At 45.0% G+C, this 17,978-nt stretch overlaps 1 protein-coding gene across 1 annotated transcript in view; it reads right to left on the bottom strand.

The window, feature by feature from the left end:
- Positions 1 to 3,140: 3,140 nt before the first annotated feature.
- Positions 3,141 to 17,978, bottom strand: part of sdk2b (sidekick cell adhesion molecule 2b) — an 89,466-nt gene continuing 74,628 nt past the window's right edge. The window contains exons 43-44 of the mRNA XM_084567731.1: positions 11,338 to 11,467; positions 3,141 to 6,073 (exon numbers count right to left, since the gene is read on the bottom strand). Coding sequence (XP_084423857.1) covers positions 5,651 to 6,073; positions 11,338 to 11,467 — 553 coding nt within the window. The 3' untranslated portion in view covers positions 3,141 to 5,650. The remainder of the gene's footprint in view (positions 6,074 to 11,337; positions 11,468 to 17,978) is intronic.

The following is a 17,978-nucleotide window of genomic DNA, read 5'->3' as shown; positions in this document are numbered from 1 at the left end:
AAGCTCTGACAAGAAGGATAATAACTGCCTAATGACTGTGAAGTCAGATCTCAGACAGTTCACAGAGAGAGAAAAATAAAGGAATATTTCAGTATTTATTTCCTATCTGTGGGCTACAAAAAGCCTACCAGTAGCTGGTTAGCTTAGCATAAAGAAAGTGCTAGGCCTCTGACAAGGGCTCTAACAAGACTAACAATATCTGCCCACAGGCACATTAATAGAAAACCCAAACAAACATGACATGATGAAACATATAGTGCATTTTTTTATTCAGGAAAATGAGACAATATTACACAGATACGTATCTGTGAGGCGCAAACATAAGCGCAGCTGTAGGACTATAAGTTAATTTCAAGGCCAAATTAGCATCCATTCAAATGTTGTGGAAGGACCTAAAGCAAGCAGTTCATGTGAGGAAACCAACCATCATATCAGAACTGTAAGATGGCGACTGATCAGCAGTTACTGGAAATGTTTAGTTGCTGTTACTGCTGCACAACGGGGTCACGCCAGACGATGAAAATCCAGGGTTTACATACTCTTTGCACCTCACAGATATGTACAAATGATGAATTTTCTTGACTAAATAAATGCAAAAGTATAATATTTGTGTTTCATTGTTTGACTGGGTCTACTTTCATGACTGCTGAGTCATATTAAAATTAAGCATAATAAAGCGAGTGGTCAATTTGAGTGACACCTGGGTGATGTCACAGGTTGCGAGGTGTGCACGTATGCTTCCCCTGGCGGCCTCAACGCCACTCATACTCTTCCATACTCCATATCTCTTTTCTAATATTTGAATTATCAAGCAGTTGGGCAGAGTTAGGCAGTGCTAAGACTGAGCTTCAAAACCACTCTTCAGTAAACTTATCAGTGATGATAAAGGGTTCATTCATCTCGATATAGATGTTATGACCCAGAGCCAGCCTGGTGTAGAAATAGCCTGGCCCCATGAAACCACCTCAAAAAAATTTTTTTGAGGTGCTGCTTGGCAGATTTGTTGCCTTTGGAAAAAGTCAGGAATGATTTTGCTCCCAGTCTTTGTGCTAAGCTTATATTTACACTATACCGAGATTAGAACAGAATCAATTAATAATTTCACTCTGGATAAAAAAGGAAATCACCCCAAAGCTCATAAGCAATCCCACTCTTTTGCACGTGTACTCCCAACACAAATATGTTTTTCTTGTTTTTGTTATATGAAGGTGCTCTATTGATTTAAATGATTTCAGAAAATGCAGTTGGTGCAAGTGTAGATCGGGATAATGCTATTCTTACTTGTGATTTACAGCAATAAAAGAAAGTATTGTACTGAAAAGTAACCCATTATTATAGATAAAACACATTTATATCTTCACTAACTCATGATTGCCACGAGGTAAAGTAAGGTAGACATCGTGCTCTTTGCGCCAGTTATGTCCAGATATTTTCAGATTACATTTAAAATGACCATTAATTTCCCACAGTCTCCTATGTGTAACACATTCCGGCCATCCATAAACTATAGTTGTGACTGTGTGGTCACAACATTCATATGGTCTGCAGGTGTGAACTTTAACTCCAGTTACGCCTACCCGTCTGTCAAAACCAGTCTCGCCCACCTGGAAATATCATTAGGTCTTATATTATTTCACGATGAGCCAATTAGTGGCGTAGAAGTTTTATTTGATACTTGTTTGGGTCTTTCAGAACTTCAGCGAGGGAAGGCAGGAACACTTTGATGGCCCACCTTGAAGTGGGCCCCTTATTCAATTATTGCTTCCTTGTGTGGCTTTGTTATATGCTGCATATAGTGGTCTGCAAAGGCTACAGCAAAAAAAAATAAAAAATGAGGATGTGAAAACTCTGTGATGGTAAACAATTGTGAGCTCTCCAAGTTATGTCTCAATTTTGAGTTTCCTCACAGCCCTGAAGTGTGCTTGTTCCACCACACTATGGCAACTAGCGTCTATACTGCTAGAGGAGCGACGTCGGCTGGGGCGAAGGGACTCGCTAATATGGCAGAGGCCGTTTTCTGTGCCTTTTCCCATAATGTACATTAAGTCAGAAACCAATTTAAGCCTCCAACAAACAGTACATTAGAAAGGCATTCATGAACGGCACAGAGGGAACATCCTATTTCTCAAATTAGTATCCTTTCTCCAACTGCCTGTATATTCTCTTCAAATCCCCAAACCACCCTTAGTGAAGCTCACAAATGAGGCAATTAAATTCAGGGTTTCAAACTCCTTTGAACTACACCTTCTGTCTGAATCCTTTAATATCCCGACTGTGGGCTCTCAAAGCTCATCAGGGCTATTTAGTACCTTGGGCTCCCATTTTAACAGGGACCACCGGCTCACTCTTTTCTCTGTCAGTCATTTCCTGAGGGGGAGAGAAAGAAAGACAGAGGGAAATGAACATTTCGGCAAGTGAAATACCTCCTGTCTGTCGGAGGGAAATTTCCCATGTGTTTTCAAAAAAGGGATTAGCGCCCTGGACGCTCTCGTTTCAATTCCCCGTTCCATCCTATCCCGTCTAATCTCCCCTCTTCTCATGCCTATGTGTTTAGTAGGTTAGCCGTGGATCAAGTGACTGACTGTGATCCAATTAGCATCCAACACCATCTGCGTCTTGTAAAACAGCTTCTGTCTCAGAAAGTACGTCTCTGTTGCTTCGCTTACTCTTTAAAAGACATATTTCCAGAATATTAAAACACACGCGTCACTTAATGTGCAACCGGAGGGTTTTAAAAGGTCGGCCAAAGCAGTTCAGCCAACCGGGGAGCAAATGATGAGCAAATGAATTGCGGTTATCTGAGAGCATGGAGGAAGATGAAGAAGTCAGGAGGGGACATTTGTAACCAGATAACAGGATTTCACAGCATCTGCACTGATCCAATTTATTGCCGCCCTGAGTAACACCAAGGTTAGGTGGAATTTCATCAAATAATTAGCCATGGACAGATCCCATGTGCTTCCAGAAATCATTTATACGCACAGAGCGAACTGTATCTGCTGTTACGCGCTCGCGCACTTATGCATGTTTTCTTTTGACGTTTGAACGCCAGGTCACCTCATTTAACATTACTCTTTTGCCGAAATGCTAATTATAATTTGGACTGACAATAGTCGAAGCGACGCCAGAGGCCACCGCTGCGTGTTGGTGCGCAGACACAAAGAGAAGATGAAACCAGAATCAAGGAAGTGCACTTTGTCGGCTCCTTGCATTGTCGTAGCGTGCATTGTGATGTTATACTCTTAAGAGGCAGGATTTTGCAGCTTCTGAAGTGTATAATCGTAGTAATCATATTCTTTAGTCTCAACACTGGCAAGGGAAACAGAAATTGCACAATTAAATACTCACTCTAAGCTACAAAAGGTTGCAAATCCGCATAAAGAATCAGGATACCACAGCTGTGTGACAAAGTAACCCGAAAACAAAGCTGGATTTATAATTGTGTCTTTTATGTATTTATGATTGTGGTTAGCACTGATGAATCACAGCAAGAAGGTTCTGGGTTTGAATCCATCGGCCGACTGGGGCTTTCTGTGTGGAGTTTGCATGTTCTCCCTGTGTCTGCATGGGTTACGGGTACTCCGGCTTCCTCCCACCGTCAATACACGTTACATGTTGGTGATTCCAAATTGGCCGCAGGTGTGCATGTGAGTATGAATGGTTGTCTGCCTCTCTGTGTTAGCCCTGCGATGGACTGGCGAGCCCTGCGATGGACTGGCGACCTGTCCAGGACGTACCCGGCCTCTCAGCTGGGACGGGCTGCAGCCTCCGGCGCGACCCTCCAGAGGACAAGCAGGTTTGCAATTGAGCACCAGAACAGCTAACATTGAAAAATAATTTATTTCAGAAATGTACTGTGATCATATATTCATTCAGATTCTGCATGATAAGCTTTTTGTTGCGTACAATGAAATCACCCCACAGAGAGAGAGAGAGAGAGAGAGAGAGAGAGCGAGAGAGGGAAAAAAAGATAAGCAGATGACATTTTTTTTTTCAGTTTTTCAAACTATGGAAACTAAGAACACACCACTGAGTCTTCACTATAGCGTTATTGAGTGGCAGGCGGCCGGACGGTGCCAGCCCTCTGCCGTGGCGTCACTCCAGGCAGGTTTACAGTTGCTGCGGGACAATCTCTTAATAAACAGACACACAGTGAATGATCCGTAAAGCTTACGCACAAGAAGTGTAATCACACACACATATGCACGCACGCGCATTAGCCTCTGGGACAGTACAGTCACACCTGAATAGTACAGAGTGGTCGGTTACACAAAAAGGGAAAGAGGTGAGGCAATTCAATGACATCATCTCTTGGCGCAGGCTCAGCGCTGCCCAGTGATAGTAATCAGCGGCAGAGGAGAGTAGTCCCAGCAGGGAAGGGAACAGGAAGTAAAATCCTCTTTGTTTCTTATCAAAATCACACCGTTTACATTTAAGCAGATCCGGCAGGCGTGCCGACGCGAGACAGTCCCCAACTCTCCCGGCGGCACTTCGCCCCTTTCAGACTGATGCGTTTAATATGTGAGCCGGCAAAAGGGTGACATAAGAAACATGGGTCATTTATGCAAATGGACTCACGGCCCACGTCTGTCAGGATTAAGAGAAGAGGCTCTCGTAGCGCAGGGCCCCGTTAAAGATGCCACATTCAAGGGCGCCTTCAGCAGTTCGGTCCCAACCGGTGCCGGATATCATAAATAAGTGTTTCTCTTCTATCAAGGCATCTTCGATCCACTGTAACACACTCACAAAAAAAAAAAAAAAAGACTTAACACTTTAACAGATATACACTCGTTTCATATATCTGCAGGATCCTTCAGGCACAGCACAGTCAGTCCCGACGTAGGACCGGCCGCGGCCAGATGCTCTCCATGTGATCGTGTGCTCGGCCAGAGAGTGGTCTCCATGGAAATGCGCGATTGTTTCTTCAGTGTTCGTTATAAACTCTCCCCGTCGACACATTAAAATTCATTCAATTTGGCATAAATCCCGTCTTTTATCCTTTTTCCGTTGTTTATCTTATTTATTTTTTTTTTACAACCAGTCCAAACAAGTCCTTTCACTCCCACAATATGGCTCCATCATATCGTCATATCAGTCTCTTTCAATGCAGAATCCGCACTGATTTGATTTTGTCTCGTAGGTACGTCTACTATATACTGTATATGTATATATATATATTTATATATATTTATATGTGTGTGTGTTTTCAAAGATTCTTGTGACTTTGTACAGAATCAAAGAGATTACCACCGAATGCGTTCCAAAAGGACTGACAAAAAGAAAAGAGCACGTAAACGCTAAGCAAAAGAAGTCATGCAAGAAGTTCAAACAGCAAAATAAAACGGAATAGATGTCGCCGAGAATATGTTATCTACTCGTGAGAGGAAGAGAAGTCTACACTGGCACACGTTCACACTTTAGACAAAAAAAATTGAAATAAAAAGTGCTCCAAAAAGTCTCATTGTGATGCTCTGCATATATCCAAGCTGAGTAAAGAATATGACATGGATGGGAAATTAAAAAAAAGAAAAGAAAGAGAAGTGTGCATGACTTGATTGGTCTGACTGTGCATTGTGCAATGCTATGTTCTCCTTCAACACAAGTTGGGTAGATATTTCCAGAAGTTTCTATGTCCTTTCTGGGCATTTTTTCACACAAAGGAGGAGAAACCAGCAATGGGGGCCCGTGAGCCAGGGGCTAGACTGCTGGGGGGCCTGTACAGGGTGCTGTGCTGGCTGGGGGGGTTGGAGCTCTGCTGGGACGGGGTGGGAGTCCGGCTACCTTTGGGCCTGAACAGGCTGCCTTGGCCCTGAGGTTGACCCTGGGCCTGCTGAGGCTGGGGGCTGGGCGAGCTTAGCTGGGGTGGCAGTGGGGGTAGAGGGGGCAGCGGAGGCGGGGCGCAGTGGTCCGGGTCTCCAGACTCGGACTCGGTGTAGCTGTAGGCCTGCGCCCGGGATATGCCTTTCTGTTGGCGGCGCCAGGAGTTGTAGTAGGTGGGGTCGCTTATGTAGTGGTTGACGAAGGAGTGCGTCTTCTGGCGGTTGGGGTCCACCTCGTACTCGCTGTCGCTGCCCTGAGGGAAACAAAAGAAAGGAGACACGTTGGTTTATGGATTTAGGGCCGACTCCGTTGTGTTGAAGCAGTTAGAGATGCTGAGGCTATAAATGGAAATGAACATGACGTTATTGAGTTATTCTAAGGCATCAGGTCACGGTCATCCCTGTCTTAACGGCACACACATGCACACACACACGCACACACACACTCACATTTACAACACGCCACAAGTACACATGGACACAATGGTCAAAGATGATCAAAGCATGATTACGGAAGGATGAAACGTGCACAGTAAACGGACCATCAACACAAAGATGGCAAAGGTCAGTTTATGTTTTTAACCAATCAGGCGAGCTATGGGTTTAGGAGATTTGCAGCCGTACCACGCCACATGGACGCGGTTTGGCGTTGTACAGTACAGTGTACCACATAACACCTACAGTATTACAAGGGTCTGGGGGAAAGGTTTGGATGGGGGCTATCAGTAGGAACCAGCCACCTACAGGGCTACAAACATTCAAAGCAGGCAGCCACAGGAACCTCACCAAATGCAGTGGAAGTGTATGTAGGCCACCTGTCCCATATGAAAACACCAGCGCCTCCTATGGGTGAACAAAACAATGGGGTTTACAGTACATCACCATAACAGAATGATTCAAATGGCCGAGTCATGATGATGGTAATAACATAATCATATGCATGTATAGACCCTTTGTGCCGTTCTTTGTGAAAGGCCGTGCGTTACATTCTCACTTTGATTTTCAGGAGGTCATCGAGTAGGAAGCACTGTTGGGCGGATTTCTTTCCTCGCGTTTTAACTCAGTTTGACTTCCATTCATGCCATTTGTAAAGAAATAATAACTCTCGGCGCATTCTCGTCACTGGCCCTCCACCTTGCTGCAGGTTGAGCTGGAAGCCCTATTGTGCTCGCGTCAGAAAAAACATTCCCCGCGTCAAACAAGAAAAGGAACGCGACCGCCGAACGCTCGGCGGGGGATTGCTCACGGCCGTCTAATTGCCGCGGACGCGAGCTGCCAATTGGCCCGGCCAGCGTGCGATTAATCAACTGGCCACAATGAACTCACGCCTGTTGCCAAGATCGTCACCGGATAATTCCCCAAAAGAGTCCTGCTTTAGGCACGCATTAGGTGTATTACAAGAGTAAAGCAACAAAGACCTATTGTTTTCAGTGCAGGAGACTGCAGAGATGGTGCTGATAATTGTGACTGTCTCAAAGGGGCCCTTGCTCTGTCATGCCCTTTTATTATCATGTTCCATTTTCTCATTCAGAAAACATGGCTGTTGGCACACACGAGGACTCCAGAGCGCAGATCTCGTGCGGGATTATTGCACCGCACATATGCGATACATATGTATCCGGCGGTCTCGGATTTCCATCCTGCCCCCACATGGCTCCTGCCTCGTATGTCAAATCCCTATACGAAGGCGTTCCTCCTCTAAATGTCAGCGGAGTTTATAGACGTCCAAACAGAGAGTTCTTGTGTTGAATTATAAGAAAAAAATCTTTTGATCCTCCGTGTTGCTACAGAAATGAAAGTGATCCCGCTCTTTCTTTTCCACAAATAAATCAAAGGCAGATATTGCACACTGCCATGTGCCAAGGCTGCGTGTGCTGTTGCCCATTTGTGACATTGTAATGCAGTTGTAAACACTTGAGGCCAACCGGTTTTGAAAAAGCATTCCAGTCATGCCAGTGTGTTTAGCAACCCAACAACACCATAACAAGATCCATTCGCAGTGGACCAACAAGACACACTGAGCCACTTCAAGTGGCATTACCTCACTCTGAAGGAATTAACACCGCATTGAGAGATGAAACACCGCTCCAATTGTGTGTGTTTGTGTGTCAAAACGAGCGGGGGCCGAGCGTTGACAGTGTGTACCGCGTCCTTCCCCTGCCCACCCTCAGCTCGGCTACAGAGCGTGCACAACAGATGTTTCGCTTATAAAGTACAAACCACTCCAATCTGTCTGCCCTTATATTTCGCTTTCGGTTCGTCACCAGTCTTAAACAGAAATAACTCGAGGACCCAATCGAGGAACCTGCAGTGACGGCGCTCGACAATCCGCCTCTGGGGCAGCGCAGCCTGCGACACAGCTCCGCGTTTCAACTCATTACAAGCTAATTACTGGAGCCGAATGCTGCGAAAGGAGCCGACTTCAGGCATGAAATGCAACATTGCACCTCCGCCTCAAGGGAGCAGCCATCTTATTTACGCAATGATATGTGTAAGACAGAAGCGTACCAGGCTGCCAGTGTCAATTATTAGACATTTTCTCATCATTATGATGTTAAATTAGGCAGAGAACGAGATTAAGAAATCAATCCAATTAGCTGGTGGAACGTCTTGACAGTAGTTTATTTTATAGTCGGCGTAACACGGTCGCCCTGCGTTCCTGTTTACGGCTCCTAGCGGCGCGAGAGAACAAAGGGAGAAGATGAAAAGACAGGTGTCTAAACAAGGCAGGTGTTTAGACAATCTATTTTAAAGAACTTTGACCTTTTGCTCTGTCTGCTAAAAGAAAATCTTATTTGATCAGAATCTAAGCCTACGATTGTTCCGGAAATCACTGTATGATTAAGCTTTCATTACGAAAATAAAGCATTTTTGCCTGCTATGGTTTATATAACGACAGGGGACAATCTCATGGTAAGCACGGCTCCCCATCCCCCTTTAAAACCAATGCATACCCCAATACCGTAGAGTGGGTCAGTTCTTTGTCCTCTAGTTATGGATTATTGCAAAGAGAAGGGGGAGAAATGGGAGGGGGGCTGTCTATGTCACTCTCATTGATGAAGCGAACACAGCAGGGGTCCCCGCGGACAAAGACAATAACAGTGCATGTGGGGCTGGAGGGTGCCGTATTATATTTGTACGGGTTTTAAGAAGTGTTTGCGCATGTCAAGTTGGATTCCTACTTAGCAAATTCGGTCCACATTACTGTAATGCGTGTCGCTTCATCAGAACAATTACAATCAAAGGGATTTGAGATTTTTTCCTGGGCATTAGTGCCGCCCCAGACAGGCTTTAATGAGAGTAATGGAAACATGTGCATGTGTTCAGTATGAGGCCAGCTTTCGTATGCATCATCCCATTCCCTCCCCATCGTTCCTGCATCTTCCTCTCTTTCGTACACATGCCAAAAAACCCCCCCAAAAAACAATAATTATTGAAGCCTAATCGAATTTATTTGCGGTCATAGTTTCCCTTTATTCTGGGACATGACATCACACTTCAAGCTGGGCCAGTGAAAACAAAGTGGAGCGTCGTCCCGAGAGACGGTCCAAACATTGCCGAGAGTTGTCTCGGTTGAGTCTCAGCCAAAAGAAAAGCTACAGTAGCCGGGGAGAGAGACACGGCGGAGGAAGAGAACGACAGGCAGAAAGTGTGTGAGGGGGAGCAGACGATGCTTTCATTCCTCTCCAACGGTATGTCGCTCTGCAGAGAAAGCACAATCTCCACTATCTAAGATTTCTGACTCAGGGATGAGATCATCCGTCTACGACTGGTTTCGGTCTTCAAATGACACACAAAGACATTGTCACAGAGGCGACTTTGGAAGATGAGAATGCCTGTACTCTGAAGGGGAGAAAAAATAGTCAATAGGTTTCTACCTGCAGGGGAGCAGAGCGGTAATGGTGGCCTTGTTGCCTTGCCAAGTCAATGTTAGCTTCCTCCAAATCCCCTCTTGAGGAGGAGTACAATAGTCAACTTATACCTGCTGAGGGTTGGCCCCCGGGGGATTAAAGAGGACAGACACCACAATGTCATACTGATAGCCCGGAGTTATCCGCTCAATAAAACTTCAAAGAGCATTCCTGGATTTTTCCAAAGCACCACTGGGTGCTGATACGGTAGCCTGTCAGGAGTACGGCGGCGGAGCCCTGGGGTAACAGGCGGGTCTCTGTATCATCCAGTCCATCAAAGCCGTCGGGCGTCGTCGTCGTCGTCGGGGCTGAAGGGGCAGTTGCTGCACCGGGGCCCAGGTTTGACAACACACAAGTGCGCGCGGTAGATATGTCAGGCACGTGGTGAAACGTCGAAATGGTTCATTTGAGGGGATGTCGCGCCGCTGCGAAAGCTCCTGTCTGTAGCAGTTCATTGTAGGGGGATTTTCATTTGATCTGGAAATGGGGCTTGGGCACCGATAAGGCCAGGTGAGGAGGGATTTCTGGCGGCGGAATTCCCACTGGAGACGCATTTATCCGAGAGGCGTTCCAAAGGTAATTCGGGGAAAAGCAGAAAGCAAAGAATTCCTGGATGAAAGAAAACACTAAAGGAAGACTGAAAGCAAGGGAACTCGGGACCACTTCCAACCTGATGCTTTCATCTGACTGGGATCAAAACCAGACCGCAAAACCACAGCGATCCGGGGGAAGGGGCGACATCAAGAACAACATATATACGCATGTACGACTTTGGATAAAAGAATAAGGGTGAATACAGGAAAGAGAAAATGGAAAAGACAAAAATCAGACTGATCAATGGGAAGATAGAAAGAGACAGAGAGAAAGGCACAGCTTATTCAATACACTCACTTACTGAGCAAAATCAGTTGGCTCAGCACATAGTAGAGGTCACAAGTCAGACATTCTAGCATTATTTGTTAGTAATCTTTCACTCCTGGCAGTGTCCTGAGTCTAGGAAAATTCCCAAAAGATTTACAGCTCTGATTTTTAATTAATGCTATAGCAGCTAGGTTCAGAGGCAACAGAAAAAGCCAGGGGAAAAATCCAATACAGTTTTGGAATTTCCATCATTTTTACTGGCTCTGACCTGACTCACTGAAAAGGAAAGTTGGACAGACTGTCACTAGTTTGGACTTTCAGTACGTAGCTAGCGCTAGAGAGCACTTCTCCCCCCTTCTCGAAGTCTTACGTAACAAGAGCTGTGGCTGAGCGCGGTGGCCTAGATCTAAGGTGAATGTTTGCAGAGTGACATTCTCCACAGGTTAATGCCCAGAGTAAAAAAGCGCTTTGCCTCCAGCGAGCGGAGTCATTAATCTCTCGTCTCTCCGTGCGAGTTACCCCGGCTATATCTTACGGCCACATGCATTGACACAGAAAGGACGCCACGTGGACAGCATGAGCAGACACAGCAGAGCTGACGATGCAAAGCCGAATTCCTGACGAATTCATGGAGATGGCGGTGTGCACACGAGAAGACAGCTACGGACATGGAACAAATACTACAGTGTTATGAAGACAGTGTAGAGAGGTCAGAGAAGATTCATAAACAAGTATGGCTTCTGCACCTGCGAGTCTGAGATCTCGGAGGGTTTTTCGGTCAGGCTGCTGCTCTCTGCAGGGATAAGGTCATTGTACTTGGTACTGACGTCCTCGTCCGAATAGTGGAGACTGCCTGGACTGGGCCTGGGAGGAGACCTGGACAAAGGGTAAAGGAAAACAATCACTTAAATTAGTTGCTGTCCTCCAAAAGACAGCAATACAATGAAAGATACAGCTACAGTGGACAGTGTACTCCATATACAGGAAGTGAAGTTAAAGCAGATTTGTGGTTCGGTGTTGGTGACAGCTGTGTAGTCTAGGCGGAGTGAAGGATTATGGGCACTTAACCAACACAGAGATTACAGAGACGAGCTTGCGTCCAAAAAGGAAACACTACTGGGAGATGACGCTACGTGCATCTTCAGTGCTGATTGGCTGAAAGGTTGGCTTCAGCCGGGACGATCACAACAGAGTTCACAACGAAGAGGAAACAAGAGAGAGGCACAGACAAATGACTTGTTGACTTGTCTTTGTCCAGTCTTTTTTTTTTTTTTTTCTTAAATGGCCAACAACAGCAAGAACGCGGACAAGGCTAGCCTACATTTCTGGTTGTTCCACATATTTCTGACACTCCCGTCAACAGGTATGTCCACAAAGCCTTGGGTAGCTCCAATGCAATTACCATGTAAGGACAGGCTGAATACAGAAGACACAACCCTGCAGGTCAACCAAACTTATTTGTAAGTGAAACAAAGCTAAACAGGAGAATTATTACCAAAGTGGCCTATGTAAATACACCGATCAGCCACAACATTATGACCACAGGAGAAGTAAATAACATTGACCATCTTGCACTAATTCAATGTTCTGTTGGGAAACCTTTGGACCTGGCATTCATACGGATGTTACTTAGACATGTACCACCCACCCAGACCAGACCAGGCACCCCCACCCCATAGCAATGACACTCCTTGATGGCAGCAGCCATCCCCAGCTGGCTGGAGGCCAGTCTGACACAGGTGTTGACCTGGCCTCCAGGTTCACTAGATCCCAAACTAATCAAGTATCTGTGGGATGATCTACAGAGGCCCCTCCCCCTCAACCCATAGGACCCAAAGGCCCCCACTAACGACATTCTGTTTCCAGACACCACAGGACACCCTCAGAAGGCCCATGTCCATTCTCTGACGAGGCACGACTGTTTTGGAGGCACAAGGGAGACCTACACCATATTAGGAAGGTGGTCATAATGTTATGCCTGATCGCCTGATATAATTTACTGCACCTATTGTACTTGTAGATTTCTCTAGTAAGCTCACTACCAAGTAACTAAGACAAACTAAGACCCAAGATTAAATAATAATTCTTCCAAAGCCACCTATTTCAGAAATTATCAGTCATATTAACTATAGCAGCTATGCAATAAGTCTCCTTCAATCTCTTGGATGCCTGAGACCCTACAGTCAGTTCTTCCTTTCAAGTTCATCTGTGTTCTCATCTCTTTTTTTTTTTTTTTCCTCTGCGTGTAGGAGTGAAACTCTATGAGAATCATGGGACACTCATGAGATGGCTGCGTCCCTCCTGGAATGAATAATTCCCCAATTCAGTCCTCGCTGTGGGCTGTGGTATGTCAAACCACTAGACTCTTGTGACTAAATTATAAACTGAAGTCTCGCAGAGCTCAAGGGGTCATGAAACGAATGGCGGCCCCGGGCTCTGCTCTGGCTAATGTTATCGCAGCCCACGCGAGCGATGGCACGGATTAAACTGTCAGTGGCGCGCCGCTGTGATCAAATATGTCATTCGTATGTAAGCTTGAAGAGTGATGGCGCTGAGCAAAGGGAGGATTTTTAAAGGGGGGGGGGAGTGAGGATACTGGCAAGAAGATGCGTCAGTGAACCTGAACGGTGAAAGAAAGAAGGACAGAACAGAGAAAGATGAAATATTGGGGGGAAAATAAACATTTCCTAAAACGGCACGGTCTTGTTAGGGGTTCTTTGAGTAAATATAAGAGTTAATAAAAAGCTCTTGGTGCCTAAGCTCCTCCATATTTTCCACTGTCCTGCTAAACAAACACCCATCTGTTTCTGCTGATTGGCGCTGGTTTGGCTGAGACTACTGGGACACACTGACTCCTGTTGACTTTCCAGGCCACAGTGTCGTCCGTCAGTCGCTGCCAGTGGAGCTGTTGCTCACACACGGCCGCTTTATACATCAAAACTGCATTTGCATAAGCATTTTCCGGAATAAATACATTTGGAAAGCATTTGGAAAATGTTGTGGTAAATTCCAGCACTTCTTCACAAGGGGTGGTGCTTTGAGTGCGGCGCGGATCAAATGGAAAACTCCCCAGGGAAATCACAAAGCAAGCTGTAATTCAATTTCACTCAATGAGTTATAAACTAAAGTTAATTGACTTAACTTCAGTGGTTAAGTCTATTTACAGTGTACCCCGGTTTTGCTAATTTGTGTGCTCTATGTATGCAGACGTTTGAGGATGCCTACATGGCCTTGCTGTTGCCTCACAAGGTCGACACTGCTTTTTTGGCAGGGAATGAACTCGCATTGAAGCTTTGCGTCTGGGACTTTTACATCGAAATTAACGTCTGTCACACTCAAGCTTTATTAAATCTGTCTCTCAAGAGATATTCTTCTCTTGGAATACTAGTAGCAAGCAATGTAATTTATGACAACCAGCAATGGTTGTTTGCAAGAGCTGAAGAGGGCTGAAGAGCAGTCATAGTGAAACTGGAGTAGGGCAGAAAAAGTTACTAATGTAACTTGGGTTCTATGAATTAGTTTTTTCTGGCAACTAGGAAGAAATAAATACCTAGAAGTGTCTAGGTGGGTCTAGAAAAGTTTCTGATGTTACAGTATCAAAGAAACTCAACCTCCAGAGAAGGAATTACAGTCTAGAAGCAGCGGACAAGGGCAACCAGAGCGGATTTTTCCGACTTCCAGTGGAAGGGACAGTTCAGTTTTAATGAAAATTGTCTGCAACTTGTCTAGAGCGCAGACAGTTTTCATTTCATTCATTTCTTTTACTATATTTTTCACTCAACAAGTCAAACACAAGTTTCCAATCAATCATACAAAATCTACATACAATGATCAGGCATAACATTATGAAAAACCTTCCACCTTGTGTAGGTCTCCCTTGAGTCAAAACTCATTGCGACTCATCAGAGAATGGACATGGGCCTTCTGAGGGTGTCCAGTGGTGTTTGGCAACGCAACAGAATGTTGTTAGTGGGGGCCTTTGGGTCCTATGGATTGAGGGGAGGGGCCTCTGTGGATCATCCCACAGATACTTGAACAGTTTGGGATCTAGTGAATTTGGAGGCCAGCTCAACACCTTGTGCTGTTCTTCATGTTTTGTTCCTAAACCGTTTTCGTGTGCGTACCTGTGTCAGGCTGCATCCTGCTGGGGATGTCTGCTGTCATCAAGAAGTGTCATTGCTATGGGGTGGGGGTGCCTTGTCTGGTCTAGGTGGGTGCTACATGTCTAAGTAACATGTTAACGTCAGTGCTATTTTAATGTTGTGGCCGATCGGCGTATGTTCATATTATAGTGACGATAACATTTGGTTTTGCTGTTTGGCAAAAGAAGCCAGTTTTGGGAAAGCGAATGGAAAAAGTGTGATTAGTACTGATCAGCAGGAGTCGCTTAAACTGGCACTTGTAATGGAAAAGACAGCTTCAGGATTTATAATCCCTGTAAGCAGGGAGTAAAAATGATTTGGCTGCATTATTAAAGGGTTGGAAAAAATGTGTTTAATCTATGCAAATTTGTGTTAAAGTATTAAAATAATGTATTCCTAAGATATGTGTCTGAGGGTGTAATGTACTGTACATCAGGCTTAGATATTCAAGACATGCATGTACATATCCCGTGTTCCCTTATGTATTAATCTATAAATATAAAGACTCCAGACCTTCTTCATTTATCCTTCTGACTGGCTTCTTTATTTCTCTATATTTTAACATTAAGTTGCTATACTGTACCTGCGACTCTAGGTAAAAGTAGATTAATGGCAATACATCATAAGAAAAGTCCAACTTTGTTAACAGCTGTTGGGCATTGTTATTGCGGCGAGCTAAAATGCAAATAATTAACAGCATTTGCGAGCAATCTCTGACCCCATTTCCCCCCGCATCCTTCTGCTAATCCCTTTTCCACTTTGGTGTTAATGTTGAGCGACTTTATAAAGCAGTGGCAGAGCGAATTTACCCCCCCGGAGATACCGTTTCTTAAGCGGCAGCCCAGCTGAGAAATTGTCTCAATAAAGTCGTAATCACAGCTCTGAATTCCTATCTCCGCTCACTCCCAGGAGGACTCGCCGACGTAACCTTCGGCAACTCGCATTCCTCGGCAGTCCTCTTAGCGAGCCCCCTTTTTAACACAGCCAAACAAAGAACTGAGCCAATGCGAAGAAAATGCTACTGTGAGCCCGCTGGGACATTATGATGAACTGCCTGTTTAAAAACACTGAAGAATCTCAGCCCACTTTCACCCTTTCTTCTTGACTCTCATACGCTGTCGAGTGAGGCGTAAATTATTTATCAGCTCTCTCTCACTCGGATAGAGAAGGGTCCACTTAATCCTCTCGCAGCAAAACTCAGTCAGCGGCGTGTCAGGTAAGGAATGAGGGAGAACCGGGGGGTGAAATCAAATCTGCCCTCGGTCTTTACTCATTATCGGGCTCTCCTCTTGCGACGATTGCCTAAAGGGACTCATTAACATGTCTGAAGTGTTTGAGAGCTTTGTCACTCAAGAGTGTTTAAAACCATGTTAATCTAGACAGAGTTACTTCAGCGAGACCTCCTTAAACCCCAAAACAGTTTGAGTGTTATAGTTGGAGACAGTTGTGACAAAGACACACAGGAATGATAATGTTAAGTCTTTGTAACTGTAGTAAAATCTTCTTTCTTTCTCCTTTCTTAGACGAATCGATGTGTTTACTGTCAAACGCATCCACATTAACCTAACCCTAACCCTCCGTACAGCATTTCAAACATTTGAGTCCTGGACGATTTGGCGTCACCTGCAGTTACTGTCGGTAACAGCAAACAAGGTTTGATATTGAAGCTCAGAGAAATTGTCCCGTGAGCAACCAAGATACTTTGCTGGGAAGTCGGAGCTGTGCAGCCTGTTTCCCGCAGCTCTTCATCTACCAGATCACTGCGGCGGCTCCTTCCTCCTCCATTACTCCCCCGCAATATCTCAGACCGATCCGCCGTCAGATAGTCCTCAAAATGAATGCTTGGGTTTTGTTTTGCAGATGCATCTTTCGATCGATAAGAGTTCAGCGTCAGAACGCGCTGCATTTCCTCATTGCAGAAGCGGGGAACGTTCAGCGTTGCACCAGCAGAACCGAAGAAGGCACTAGGATGAGTGGTGAAACACCTTTGATGGACAAAATCGATGGCGTCTTGAGTCTTGAAGTGTTTTTTTTATCTTTCATTTGTCTATTTTTGGCCCTAAATACTGTGTAAAAAAAAGAAAAAAAGAAAAGGGTCTATAAACTTGTCAACTAATTGTGTACTTTTGCTAAGTTGGCTATCTGAAAACGGGCTCAGAATACCGGCACCGTGTTTCTTGGAGGACTGTTAAAGGTTCGACTTCGGGTGGAGCACTTCAATTATAAGGAGGGTGGACAATGTAGAGGCCTTCAGTGATAAATGAGCTGTTGGGGGTGTTTTATGTTCTTTTAGGGAGGCTGGTTGTTAACCTCTGAAATGATGTGCTGATATGTTGACTGGTTTGCTTTCGCATTTTTTCTCAATTATGTTAGAAGAAGAAAAAAATCCTTCTCGTGCGTTGTTCTGATGACTTTGGAATGATTTATATTTCCCCGTAATGGGTCAATAAAGGGATTTTGAAAGCTGAAAACCATTTGCCTTTTAGCCTGGATAAATGAACTGGATGACTGAGGAATTTTGCATTAGAGCAATCCAAACTCGTCGGCTGTTGCGTTAATTTAGAATTCTGCGTTTTATACACATATATCTGTTTACAGACATTAGCAGAATGCAGTATCTTATACAGGAATCTTGCCACAAGACTCAAAAATATATAAACACTGTAAGTCAGTATCCATTGGCTCAGTATTAAATACTGTAATATAGATACATAGGCTCAGTCACCATTGTGTTACCTCATCTGGAGATAGACAGTGACTTAACTGGCATTTATTTGAGTCAAAATCTAGATAGCCACTCTAAGTAGTGGCAGATTAAGCCACTGGGCTCCAAATGCATCAACTCTCGTGAGATATGTCTGATTTACTATCGTATGTATCAGCCCCAGCGTTAAACTCTGAACAAACGATCTCCGCAGAGAGGAAAATCTCCACAAGATTCAGCCGTAAATGGCATCCGCTGTCAGACACAGCTCCGCATTAGAATGAATACAGCGGGATTAAGGATGTGTCTGATTTCTGATCCTGGCAGAGGGCGGAGGACTTCATCCCGTCTTCGGCATTCTGAGACCAGAGATCAAGACGTGGCATTAATCTATAATCGGAGGCTCAGGTGTTGGGATTTGGGTTTCTCGGCTACGGGCTGAGTTCAAAGAGCGCCGATTCCGAGAGTACATCTGTGCATTCTTTCACTCCCGGTCCCCCCCCCCCAACCCCACCCCCTTCAAGTCCGAGGCATAGTTGTA

Source organism: Chelon labrosus, assembly GCF_963514085.1.
Source record: "Chelon labrosus genome assembly, chromosome: 19".
NCBI lineage: Eukaryota > Metazoa > Chordata > Actinopteri > Mugiliformes > Mugilidae > Chelon > Chelon labrosus.
Note: the sequence above shows the minus strand (reverse complement) of the source record. Positions and strands in the feature narration are given on the sequence as shown.